We start from the raw sequence: 14829 nt of genomic DNA on the forward strand, positions 1-14829 counted from the left end.
TATTTGCAAGTGTTTCACTCTTTTTTAGCTAACCTAGGAAGTTGATGCAAAAGCATCTAGATGTATGTCAATATGTATTAGCTCAAGAAGTGTGTGGATGAAGGTGCAAGGAGACAATTAGCACACAAACTTGGAAACCATAGAAAAATGTATGCATAGATAAGCAAAAGGTTGTGGATGTTGGTGTTCATGAAGAGGCCATTGTAGGAAGTCAAAAGGTTGTTAAGGTACAAAGCGAGTTGATATGAGAATATGAATATTTTTGGAGTGGTGGTTGAGTTTGTTGGAGTTCAAGGATTGAAAGGATTATGGATAAAGAAATACAATGCAAAGAGTTGGTTGCAAGGAATATGGGATTGGTATGAAGGAGAAGGAAGCATGAACTTCAAGCTAGAGAGGAGTAGGTTTAGTTTCTAAACATAGGAGATTGGCGTTGAGTGTTTGGATGTAAGAGAAGGATTAATATGGAGGAAAGGCAAAGCTAGAAGCCAAGGATCCCAACATTGGAAGGAAGAGTTCACAAGGGAAGAACATGCATTGGATCTATAAAAGAATGTGAAGGCAAATAGGGGTTAAGGCAGAGATAAAAGTTGCACTATCTAGTTTGAGATATTGTAGACTGTATACATACAATTATAATATGCATAATAACGAGAATGGATAGATCTTTGTAAGTTGTACTCATGTATTTTTTATGGTCAATTTGGTTTTGTAAATTATTGTTGTGGTCATTTCCTTGTTTCAATACCTCGTATATAAGATTAGAAGTCTATAAAACTGAATGCGCAAGAGTTTATTGAAGTTCCATTGTCATTGCTTGGCTACATCAAAGGAAACCATGCTCTATGACTAATAAAGCAGCTTGAGACATTGTAGATTGTCCATATACAGTTATACTATGAATAATAATGAGAATGAGCATACTTTGTAAGTTGTTCTCATATGTTTGTTTGGTAAAGTTGTCTTTGTAGATTGTTGGTTGTGGTCATTTCTTTATTGTTCAAGATTAAAAGTCTATTAACTGCATGAGCAAGATTATTGAAGGTCCATTGCCTTTTCCTTGGCTACATCAAACGAAACCATACTTTATGACCAACAAAGCTAGATAGTGTAGATTAAAAGTCTATAACTTCATAAGCAAGATTATTGAAGGTCCATTGCCTTTTCCTTGGCTACATCTAACGAAACCATACTTTATGACCAACAAAGCTAGATAGTGTATTTTGCTGTGACTTAGTATGTTCCATCTATGGAAAACAGAGAAGTGCAAGATGTTTCTCCTATTTTGATTTTTAACATTTTCTTGCTTAATGCCCCTGAGATTACAGATACGAATGCCTTTTTATGACTTAGAATGGACTCCAAGCACTGTTATCTGCTAACATTATAGTCTTGCATATTTTTATTATTTATAACATAAGAAGCACTGTTCTGTGATCTGCTAACATAGATGTGAATACTAAACATGCATCTTGGTATAAGAGGGATAAAACTCACTGAATAATAAAGAATAAATGCATTCATAACTGGTTCTTCTCAAATATTACTATCATGCAAGAGAAAAATCCCCTGTTTTTCTCAACGAATCAAAACTAAAATATGGCGCCTGTAATCCCCTGTTTCCTACAGGATTCAAAACAATAGACTATAAAGCCCAACAGGGCACACTCTCACACAGTATACAGTACATACGACATACAACGCAATACCATAGAGAGTCGCTATAGTGTGACCCTTCATTTGAAGAAAGATAAATAAAATCCATCCCATATCAAAATGAAATCCAAACTGAAAGTATCAGAGAAGAAAACGAAGGGATCAGGGATCGAATCCTTCGCCGTATTTCTGTTTAAACTTATCATTGAACTGAGCAGCATGGATCTCTTCCATGGCAGTAGCATTGGCAATGGATTCTTCTTGAACTTGGGCCAACTTCCTGCCCCACCCCTTCCTCTTCTCCACATCAAGCCCTTCATATTCCCTCTCCGGCGCACAGCACTGAAGTGAGCAAGCCAGTATCAGCACCAGCATCTCCGCGCAGAACATAACGAGCAGCAGGGCGGCGTTGGCCTTCATCAGAATCCTCACCTCCGCCTCCGTTCCGGTGGTGGGCTTCAGGCGGTGCTCGGTCTGCTCAACCCTAGAAGAAAGCATCAGGAATCCCAGCCCCTGCCCGGCCACAGAGAGGAAAAGGAAAAATACATGCAGGGCAAAGCATGGCCTGTTGATGTGAGAGGAGAGGCCGGTCACCCCGGAGAGAACAGAGATCGCCGAGGCCGCGATGAAGGCCCAGCCCCAGGGGGTCGGGCTCCTCCTGAGGAGAATTATGATAGCGATTGAAGCGCAGGATCCTATTATCAGGGCCAGGTTTAGCCACCGGAGAAAGGTCTTAACGCTGGAGCCAGAGCTTCTCCCATGGGCTGACGCCATTGAAGAAAACAGAGACAGTGATGATGCCCGAGAATTCAGAGACGAATAGGAACTGAGTGACTGGTAATGAAGGGATCTACTTCTATATAATGCTTCGGCTTCAAATTACAACGGCTATGAGGAAACCGAGTGACGCGACCAGCAGGCAACGTGGGTCCCAATGGCGCCCACTGTACCTTGTCTCCCGCCACCGTGGGCTGGAGTGTGACCGTTGAGAAGCCACTCATCCATGTGATGTGGGAGCACCCATACGGCACACCATGGCCAAATGTACAATCAACGGTTGTTTAGGCATATCCAAATAAAATAATTTGTTAATCTAACCTTTCTTTTGTTTGCCCGTTATCGGAATTTAGATATATGATTATTGGAAAATGTATTTTTTTATTATACAAAATGCATTTTTAAGATATTAATATGCAGAGTGTGATGTATTTAAACTATAGGATTTTAATAATTAATAATTATAACTTATTTTTGTTTGCTCCTAAGGGAAGTTATATGATTATTGGAAAATGTAATTTTTTTAAGATAGAATGTTTTTGGAAAATCTCAAGTTTTGCCATCTATGTGTTTCGAATTATTAAGTGGGTTCATCATTATGATATGGAGAAAAATATTGATCCAACCAACAATTATATATTGTAGGGATGCATCTGTTAAGTCGTTTTGCATCCCTATAATATATAATTGTTGGTTGGATCAATGCTTTCTTCCATGTTTTGATGATGAACCTACTTAATGGTTCGAAACGAGTCCGCAGCAAAAATTGAGATATGATTTTCTAGGAGTGTTCTATTTTAACATTATGAATCACAAAAATTTACATTCTGAAATTTAATTTTTTATTATACAAAATACATTTTTAAGATGTTAATATGTTTAGTGTATGTATTTAAACTATACGATTTTAATAATTAATATTTATAATTTTAATGGTTTTTTTAAATTTCTCATCAAATTTTAATCCATAAAAATATGTAAAGAACAAATTAAATCATAATAATTAATTGGAAAAAAATTAAATCATATCAATTAATTGTTTTAACATATTTAAGAGACTTAGTAAGGTGTGTAACTTTTGGGGTGATTCCTTTTAGGAAGCTTTTTACATGGTAAATTTAAGTATATTAAAATAAATAATAAAGATATTTAGATGTTGTATGGATTTTTAAAAATGGATAATAATTTTTTAAGTCGTATAAAAAATTTAGGGAATATTTTAAAAAAATATTAATTTGAAATGATATATTTTAATTTGTAGAAGAAATGACCTTTTTATGACATTTTTTTGGTTAATTTTAATCAAAATCTAGCAGTGATTTTTAAAAACTTGAGTTTAAGTTGTTTAATTTGCATAATTTGTGTGTCCCACATGGTTTTTTAGGGTGTTTGAATACATTTATGCATTCTAAACAGAAAAAAATTACATTCTTTCTTGAATTTGTTTTGTCTTATTCCCATGAAAAAGTTTATTTCGTCTATAAGTTAGATTACCCATTTGAAATTATATTAAAATATTAATTTGAAATTCTATTAAAATTTTATATTTCTTGAAACTATTGAAATAAATGTTATAGTTTTATATATATAAAAGAAATTGACATTAATATAATTATATTAAGATTCTCTACTTGGCTATGTTTTTCTAGCAGGCCAATTGCCCATATCAATATATTAGACTAAACACATTATAATTATTATCCTTGACTATATATACTATATAGAAAATGTTCGAAGTTTGACAAGTTTTAACATCCATAAGACAACTAGATATGGTGGTTGCTAGTCGAACCTAGAGGAAGTACGGGTTGAAATTCTACATTCAATTCAGGTAGAGAAGGTGGAGAAGAACTGAGTAAAAGAGTTGATGACTTTGGAGACTAGATATCTTGTTGCCTTAAGAGTTTCAAGTCTTCAATTTGATTTTTGTGTGCATTAATTTTGTCCCCCATTCTGTGAATTTGCTGCCTTTGATTGATGAGGATGTCCATAATGATGGACCAATTTGCTACCAACTATGCTTGTTAAAGCTAGAGTTGATTTATTTCATGATGCAGGTTGTCAATTTCTTCTGCATCATTGAATGAGGTGTCCATTTTGTGTTTCTTGGAGTGTTGAGCCATATCCACCAAGAATACAATGTGGTTTGAATCCTTCCAATTAAAACAGGATCTTGGCACATTATAACCTTCCTGCCAACAAAATCTTAAGGGGCAAGCTCAAGGGTAAGGGGTGACAAGGAAAGAGTCATGTTGCCACATTGTTCACTATAAATGATGATGGGAAAAATTTGAGCACATAATAGAGGGTTGAAACAAATGGAGATTGTGTCAAATCGAAGGAAACATTAATCAAAATTCCTTGTTTGTTGTAGAAAAGATAGGCATGAAGATGGTCGTGCAAGGCAAGGATGACTTCTTGAATGTGAATTGGAATCTGGACATCACGCTAATCCTCTACATCTTGATAGTCAACTACCAAAAAACATTGGGTTTGATGCAAGAACGAGGGAAGTGGGTGTGAGGGAGGTACAAGGGTGTGTTTAAATTGTTCCCAATAATTCCTTCTATCCATGTGTATATTAATGTCACCCTTTACCATATATTGCTCACCATTGGTAAACCCGGTCAAGGGATTGAGGAATGAAAACCTTGCTCATTAATTATTAATAGTTTCTCTTCATACTATGTGGTGTGATTTATTAGCACATTAGCTTGTCGATTATGTTATCTCAACACATGGAGGGCTTGTAATTCTTGGATTTGGTTCAGAGCATAATGAACCTTTTTGAAAAAATAACTTGAGTCTATCATTTGTGGGAAGAGAATTTGAATGAAGGTGCTTAATTATAAGTGATGAGTCCCCCACTTGATTATTCATTGATTTCTTGATATATTGCATAGGAGTTTGCTTGATTATTTGAGGCTCTACCTAAGCTCCATATAGTTATTTCTTCTTGTCCTTTGGGGTATGCTGGCACACAACCTCCCCCCCCCTTCTGCACCTACCACCATTAGGTTAGCTTTGAAGCCCCATCAAAATGGAGAACATATTGTTTTCCAAGATTTTATCTAATGGTCAATTTTTTCAACAGATAGCCTTAGATATGAATTGTTTGAAGTAGGAGATTTAGACCTTCTATTGATTTTTAAAACGAGAGATGAGAACCAAAACCTTTCTATTATATCCGAAGTTTGAGGTCAAGAGATTATGAACTTTTGATATTAAGATGTTCAATGAGAAAGAAGGTTGATTTTTCACTAGAAATGAATTTCTTGGGAGATATCTTTGCTACAAGCTAACCGGATTTTCCAAAAAAAAATTGGAGAGAGTGCCTAGATTCTCTTTAAATGGGATTTACATGAAAAGGATCCTACATATGAATTGGGCCATGCATCAAAGAAATCATGGAGGTGGGAGGGTCATTGAAGTCTTGGAGCTATGTGTTTTAAAGCAACATTCTATACTTGCTTTGTAAATTTGCAGAACAAAAAAAATGGGAGATGGTGTCTTTACTTTCTAAGCAGACAACACATATTGATGGCCATTGGATGTCTCTTTTAGTTAGATTTTCTTCCATTAGATTTTTTTTCTATACTAGGATCCAATAGAGTATGTTGATTTTAGGAATCAACGACCCATATCCATAGGTAGGGGCCTACCACAAATCTTGTAGTACTCGAATAGATCTTTCTAACGAGGTATCATATGTGCCAAACGAAGATCATATGACCAAGTTACGACCCCAGGAAACTGACTGCCCAACTAACCCCAACAGGGTCCACAAACTCTTGGTGTTCCATCTCCTAGGGTTAGGTTTTTTGTTGTTTAGGGTTTCCCCTTGTTGTTCAATAATAAAAATGCCCTTGAGCCTCATTGTAATACAGTTTGGAGGAATGTAGCCGCCACATCTCTTCTCAGAGATAAGCTACCATCGCCCGAGCTAGTTTATTTCCATTTATGCTTGTAAGCATTTTCAGTTCTTTGATATTAATGAAATGAAGATTTATTTTTGTTGCATCTCTGTGTTTATGTTTATATCTATATTATGTTGTGTTCCTGCATAAGTATAGATCACCCATTGACCTAGTTGATCACCAAGAAGGAATCCCCAAAGATCTGAATTTGTTGACACCCTTTATCAATAGCAAAAACCACTAAAGATCTACATGCTAAAAATTCTGCCCAATTGTTTGATTCATTGCTTATACCCATTTTGACTTGATAAGAATTTTGCTCGGATATGTAAAGAGCGAAACCTCCTCCTGCCAAGATTTTGTTGTCCTAGGCTGCCCCATCGAAGTAGCCCCACATAATTGATTTGTCTAAGATACCTTCTCTGATGATTCTAGGAGGAGGAGCTTCTTTGGATTTTGGGTAATGACTAAGGATAGCCACACTTTCCACTACTCTTTTCCTTGGGTCAGATGCCAAACCTTGAAATATTTCCTTATTCAGGGCAATCCAGATCCCCTAGTTGATTATTCGAGGGAGAGCTTGGACAATTCCGTTCTCTCTATAATGAACCCTGGAGTGTCAGGATTCAACATATGCTTCTTCCCCCCACCCGCTCTGGAAACCCGACATCTCTTTGCATTATTTCCAAGTTCGATGGGTGAAGGGGCACAATGTAAAAATGTGATCTATTGTTCCACTTACTCCCTTGCATAAAGCACACCAACGTGGGCCTACTACATATCTTCTTTGCATAATACCCCACATCGGGGCCTTTTTAGCCACAATGCACCAAGTTATCAATTTTGCTTTTGGTGGGAATTTTTCCTTCCAAACAGCCGTCCACCACCATACCTCCTCCATTTGCGCTTATGACATCAGGTGAATGTATCCTAATTTTGGAGTGTAAATGCCATGTGGAGAGAAATCCCATACCAACTTGTCATCCTGGTCAGTAACCCTGATATGGGCCCTTTTTAGCGCTTCAAGATAATTACCCCAACTATCCCAGAAATCATGGGGAAGATTTAGGGCCATCATTAACTGCGATCCCTGTGACTAGATTGATGTAGTCTGAGGATTTGCAATTTGATTCAAGTTTGTGATCCCAACATCCCACAAAAAAATTATTAGATTTTGAGGTAGAATATGATCAACACCACTTCCTAACCATGGATCACATCCTAGTCTCATCCTCTATTTATTCTCAATCCTCCATGCCAACCCATCAGAGATTAAATCAAACGAATTTAGGATTGATTTCTTATCAATCCTCCATGCCAACCCATCAGAGATTAAATCAAACGAATTTAGGATTGATCTCCAAACCACTGAGATATTTCCTCTTGGCTTAATAGTCGTTCGGATCCAAATTTCCAAAAAAAGGGGTCAGGTGTACTTCTGATATAATACTTGGAAAAAAGGGGATGTTGTTCCATTGATAAGTAGTGCAAAATAAATTGACATTATACAACTCATAATCCAGTTAATAAATGGGACCTCAAAACCTACATGTGTAAGGATGAGACGAATAAAAACCCAGTTTACCCAGTCATAAGCTTTTGATAAATCAAGCTTCATAATAACCCCTTTGAGATTTTTTGTTTTGATGTTGTGAAGCCCTTCTTGCACTACCCCTATTGCCTCATGAATTTGTCTCCCATCCAAGAATCCAAACTGGTTGACAAAAATGGATTTTGACAATATAAATTTAATTCTCAAAGCAATAACCTTAGCGATGATTTTATAAATGATTTACCTAATGAAATATGTCTAAATTCTTCCATAGCTATGATTTTATAAATGATTTACATAATGAAACGGGTCTAAATTCTTAAAAGGAGAATGGGTTATATAAAATACACGAGAAGATATACATATGAAATTACAAACCCAAGTATTAAGTTTCAAAATTAAGATAGTACTACGAAAGTAGTTCCAAAGTCTCCCATACCAGAGCAAAACACTCTACTTTCAAAACCCCATTTGAATCTCACTAACGAAAAAAGAGATCTTTGTATCCTAAATTCTGGGAAAAGTCTCTACGTAAAGCATTATGTTCTAGATTTTGCGAATAAGTCTCAAGGAAAACCGTTGTTTGTCCTAAATTCTAGGAATAAGTCCTCAGGTAAAGCTTAATGATAGTGGGGCTCAAGGTCATAATGTTAGAATAAGAAATTATGATTAACGAAAATGTTGTCTTGTACGTTAATTTCAATATTTTGATCATCCTCAGTTACAAATTTCTCCTTTTTATTTGAAATGGTTTTTTTTATTTATTAAAAATTAAGTTGGTTTATATATATATTCATGAGGCAAATAGCATACAATCAGTAACATGTCTCCACGGAGACAACTGTAATGACGATCAATTATATCATCTTAATATAATTACATTCTGATTTTTTCTTTTGAAAAAAAAAATATATTGATTTGTATTTTAAATAGGAATTAATTGTGAAATTACAATGTAATAGTAAAATAGAGATTGAAACAAATTGTATATATGTTGTGGGGCACGAAGTGATGTAGAGTAAAAGCTCATGCCAGGGCACTCATGAATGCTCTTACATCTCCACATCCTTTTATCTCTCCTGTTTGGCAAGTCCACATACCAAAACTCTTATGTTCGGCAAGTCCACATACCAAACTGTGATCCACACACATGTTGAATTTTGATCACCCAAAAATTGTATCAATGGACAATTAAATTGAATTGAAGAATTTTAATGACATCCACAAGACCAAAAACGGTCTAAGCAACCCAGATATCCAACCCACAAAACATCATACAATCATTTTTTTTCTCCATAACAACCCTCTTGGCGTGAATCATGATAAGTTTGTCATCTTGTGAAGCTCTCCTTCCACAAATAGCTCACATAGATTGTCCACTTTCAAGTCACTTTTGAACTGACTACGAATGTCCTTATAGGAAGGACACTCCATGATGAAGTGTCGTTCGGTTTCAACTGTTCCTTCCTCACAAAAGACACAAGTTCTCTCTTCCCTCTCTTCCTTGGGAACTACCCATCTACACATTTCGCATCTAAGATGATGGGATATGATCCTTAGTTGTGTTATTAAAATCTTAGCCTTTCGCTTGATTGTGGCACTCAAATAGGTCTTTTCATTATGCGACCATGTTGGGTTGAAATTATTGACATATATCAATTTTTTTTACAGCCAACCTATTTCTTCCAAATGGCGGTCCTGAATTTTTCAAGTACCCAATTTTTTATTTCCACTTTAGAATGAGGACAGTCGTGCCAATTGATTCCCCATTTTCTCATCCACTTTTCATTATTTTTCCTCCAAGTTTTCTTCCTACGCTTTAACTCTTCTACCACGATCAACTTGGGCCGCCGGTGTTCATCCATGCCATCCACCTTGTTTAAATACGTTAACAAACAAATGATTGCTAAAGCTTCCATCATAAACAAACCAACCTCCACTAGCAAGATCTCATATGGGACAGTTGATTTGACTTCAAGGTTACTAGAGACTAAGTGTTTTTGAATTCTTTCTACATGTCTCCATTTATTGTCTGACATGTTGCTTTCCCAAACTTCACATCCATAGAGGACAATCGGAGTAACTAACAATCCAAAAAGAGTTTTATTGGTTTTCCAATCCCATAATTCTATTTTCCTACATCTATTCTGAAGAAGGTAAGACGCTCTCCATCCCCCTTGAATCCTTTCAGTTTTACATGGCTCCCAACTGACCCTGTTGTGAAAAACCATTCCTAGGTACTTGTACACTTCCACTAACTCCAAGGCTTTTCCCTCAAAAATAATAAAGCTAACTTGTTGTTTTTTCCACTTCAAAGAGAAGATCGTGACTTTAGCTTTGCTAGTATTTACTTGCATCCCCACCTCTTAACAAAAGATCTCTAATGCCTTCAAATGCTCTCTCAAACCATGAGCAGATTTTGCGATTAAAATAAGATCATCTACATACAGAAGTAGCTTCACCACATATCCTGCTAGTTGAACCCCCTCTCCACTAGTGTTGTTCATCCATTCTTCCAACTTATCAATATATAGATTGAAAAGCATGGGGGAAAGAGGGCACCCCTGCTTAACCCCTATGTTACTACCAAAGCATTCAGAAAAGCCTTCCTTAGTTCTGATTATGGCGCTAACTTTCTCGTAAATTTTATGCACAACTTCTCTATACTCCCTTGGAATTTCAAGCTCTTCCATTCTTCTCCAGAGCTTATATCTAAGGACAATGTCAAAAGCTTTCTTGAACGAACCACGAGATAATCTGAATTGGAAGCCATTTACTGCTAACTTGGAACCATCATAGCCATCAATGCCATGTTGTTAACACAGGCAACCAATATATACAATGCTATAGGGTCATTAATGCGTGAGGGTAGTATATGCCACCAATTAGATTTAAGCAAGTACATTATGACGGGTGGCATATAATGTTGCCGCGCATTAATAGCCATGTACCATTGTATATATTGGTTGTTGTTGCCACATGGAAAATGGACAAGAAAAAATCATGGGAAATTATGGCCATTTCATTTCTTATTTTCTGGGAAAATGAGAGTAAGAATAGAAGTTACGAAATAGTTGCAAAGTAGAGGATTGGACATTGTTGTAGAAATGTGGGAGCCAAACCACGGTAGTTGTATTTTCTATAGTGGGTCTAAAACCATTTTGTAATTTGCATTGCTTTCTATAAATGAATAAAGTAGACAGGCACAAACTCCATTAAAGTTCATATTTCCTCGTACTGGTTTGTTGTTATAGCCTGTATTTATTGTTACTTCGTTTGAATGATAGCCATGAAGGTGCAACGAGTATTACTCATCCCTGTTAAATGAATAGTACAGTACAATTGAAGTACAGTTAAGTGGTGTACAGTTGAAGTTCAAAGACTTAGTACTGGTTACGTTCACATTAAAGAAAGGAAAAAACAATCCAACAGATAGTATTGAAGATCTCTTTAAGTCGAAACTTGGGATACTCAAGATGATAAACAGAGGCATTCGAGACTGTTTTCTTTTGATCTATTATGGAAATGATGGAAAGTCAGTGTGTGATAAATATACTTAGAAAATCTCAAGAAGGTAGAGAATTGCAACCCTTCTATCCAGAAATGGGCATAAGAAAAGTTGAAGAAATAACTTTAGCTCTCAACCATAACCAATGAGCATGGGTACAAATAAATACTAGTATAGATCCATCTTAATCATAAATCTAGTGAGCCCTAAGAGGGATTAAATCTTTTGAGGTGCAAACTTTGTTTAGAGTGCAAAATTTAAAAAATGGTTTGCAGTTCAAGAGATTTGGCTTCTGACCTTACAACTTGATAGATCTGTGGTTAAAATGGATCTATTTATCTATATATCATTTTTCATTATTTAAATTGTATTGCTGAATGCATAATGGATTCAACACCTTGAAAACTCCCTTGGCCACTTGGATTGTGTAGAAGACTCAACTTAAACTTATCTTCTAGATTTCATGCAAAATTGACAAAAAAATACTTTGAAAAGAGGACCAAAATGTAAAAGAGTGAGATAACTTGAAATTTTTTAAACATAAAATTTTATGTTTTTTAACTGTTTTATATAATATATACATAGTTGAAATTTTTATTTAACATGGGTATTGAATTATGTATATATATATATATATATATATAGAGAGAGAGAGAGAGAGAGAGAGAGAGAGGGGGGAGGGGGTATTTTTCTATTGATTCAATTTGGTTTGAAAGCCATAACCTTTTACATCTTCTACAAGATCTTTATCCATTAAATTCAAAAGTGACCAAAAAAAGATTTGAGCTTTTAACTTTCTATATACAAACTATTGTCCTAATCTGACATTTCTTATATAGCCTCCAAAAAACTCCTAAGACAATTACATACTTGCATAACATGTATTAAAACTAAAGAAAGAAACTAGCCTTCATTATTCACCCCACGAACAAGATTAACTTTAGCACCATCCTTTTTTAGCCTTGGTTGATTGGAATCATAAACTAATTCCACAGACACCTCCTCAATTGTCATCTCTTGTCGTTCGGGTGTCATACTCTATTGCACATGAAACTTTGCAAAATCCTCCTTATTCACCTCACTTATCTTTGCATTAATCAAATGTGCAGCTTGTCAAGCTTGAGGTTCAAAGTATCATATGCCACTTGCAATGTGTCTAGCTTGGTCTACAACATACCGATTTTTTTATTTAAGAGGAAAAATTGAGCTTTAAATTCAACCTTCCCCATTTCCCCCTGCCTGGTTCACGGGGTCAAGATGTACTATGCAGATGTCATCAAGTAATCCAGTTAACGAATGAATTCATCTTTCTCTGCACTGGACAAATGCTCCATTGGAATATACACACCACAAACCACCAACTTTGCAGGACTTTTGAAGAATGAGACTCTAATTCTTGGAGAAACAGTGATGCACAAGCTCTCTTTATAACCATGTGATCTTACCTCCAATAGAATGATGCTTCTCTCAACATCTTCAATAAGACAATCAACCTGGTGCACTCTTTGGCTCAACCGTTCAGTGACTAAAATAATGCTTCTGCAGCTTCCATCCCACTCCATTAAAGTTGAAATACATGATCGTTGTTGCATCTCAAGTATGGAAATACTAACTTTCTGCATCCATCCAAATTTATTGGAGGAGTGAACTAACTTCCACTAGATCCTTACCATGATTATGATCTCGTGGTTTGTCTAGGTGTATGCACAAACCCAACACCCAATAGAGAGGAGGAGTTGCCAAAACAGAACAGAGAGAAGGTGCATGGACGAACAACCATGTTGGAGTCTAACATTAGGATGTCAGACAACCAACCCATTCATTCTTTCTTTAATGCAAATTAGGAATTTCAGTACATCTAAAAATTTATTTGTATTTGACATTTTCATGGTAAATATTTGAAGACTATACTTTTATCCTGAGCCGTCATTCCTTGTTCTAGGAATACACCCCTATTTGCTAATGAATCCGCCAAAGAATGGAGATGTCTCTTGACATGAAATAAATCAACAACCTTGAACTTTTCTATTTGCAAACTTATGCTATGTAGAATGGAGGATTCTATCTACGCAGGGTTCTCTTTGAGCTTGCACACCTATTGAATAACTACCATCGCCAAACACCATTAATCACTGATTTTTATTATTATTATTATCAATTCTAGACCCTGCTACAAGGCTAAAAATTCAACATGGTTACCAATTGAACTCCCCAAACCCTAAGCATATTGAATCTCTATTTCTTCGTCATGGCGAAAAATAACCTTTCGCACCCCTGCCTCCCCGGGGTATTGAAATATTTTATCTATAACCCACATTGATTTTTTTATCATTAATAATATTTTTTAAAAGCCACATGTTAATTTTATATTAAGAATTGAATGAATTATACATCTCGCTCTTATTATTTTTATTAGTAACTAATTGAATATTTTTACTTTCATTTTTTTTAGTTATTGAAATATTTTATTATGGTCAACATTAACATAATTTTTTTACTCTCTCTATATATACATATATGTGAAACTAATTTTGAAATAAATCACTCTAATCCAGCTTAACTCTAAATCTACTAAGCGCTAAGAGGTATCAAATCTCTTTTCACTCTAAAAGAGGTTTGCATCTCAAGAGATTTGATCTCATTTTGTGTGTGTGTGTGTGTATGTGTGTAAACAAACAATTTATTTAATTGTTTTGAAGTATTTATAAAAAGTATAAGAATTGTTCTTCTTTCTCACAACCAAAAGTGAAAATATAATATTTTTTACTTTTAGTTATCTATCTCTTTTTACAATGAATATAAATTCAATTTACTTCACATGAATATCGAAATATTTTATTTATGGTTGAGAGTGGCAGTGAAATGTTTTTACCACGTCTTGTACACATCAAACATGTTTTTTGTTTTTTATTATATATTTTTTTTTATTTATTTATATATATATATATATATATAAATAACATGTGTCAACTCCAAATTAAGAGTTGTAGAGTGTATAAATGGACCGAATAAAATGGCTAATCAAAGAGAGTTTTGAAAAAATTGGAAGTAGAGATATTTGACCACTACCCACAATATGATAGTGTCGATGGCAACTATTAAGAGCAAGTTTGGTCCTTTTAAAAAATATTCCAATCCTCATGAAAATTTAAAAAGGAATTGACCAAATTAAAATAAGAAATAAAAAAAAGGAATAGACTAAATTAGAATAAGAAACTTTCATTTCACCTTTCGTAGTGAAAGATAAGGTTAATAGCAAGCCATATGAAGGTAAATTCAATGTCCTTAATTTGAGACCGGATTTGGAACAATTAAAAATCAATTTCATTGTGCATTTCTATTGACAAAAACAAGGACAAAGTATGTGAGAATAAATTACAAAATTTAAAATATAAATCATTTAATTGGAATGTAGTCGC

At 35.0% G+C, this 14829-nt stretch overlaps 1 protein-coding gene across 1 annotated transcript; it reads right to left on the reverse strand.

The window, feature by feature from the left end:
* Positions 1-1818: 1818 nt before the first annotated feature.
* Positions 1819-2430, reverse strand: LOC149254026 (uncharacterized). The gene has a single exon (XM_089454657.1). It carries the CDS (start codon positions 2428-2430, stop codon positions 1819-1821), a length of 612 nt encoding a protein of 203 aa, XP_089310783.1.
* Between the last annotated feature and the right edge of the window lie 12399 nt (positions 2431-14829).

Source organism: Pinus tabuliformis, chromosome 7 (genome assembly GCF_031772625.1).
Source record: "Pinus tabuliformis cultivar Carrire ecotype Pingquan chromosome 7, CPIR1, whole genome shotgun sequence".
NCBI lineage: Eukaryota > Viridiplantae > Streptophyta > Pinopsida > Pinales > Pinaceae > Pinus > Pinus tabuliformis.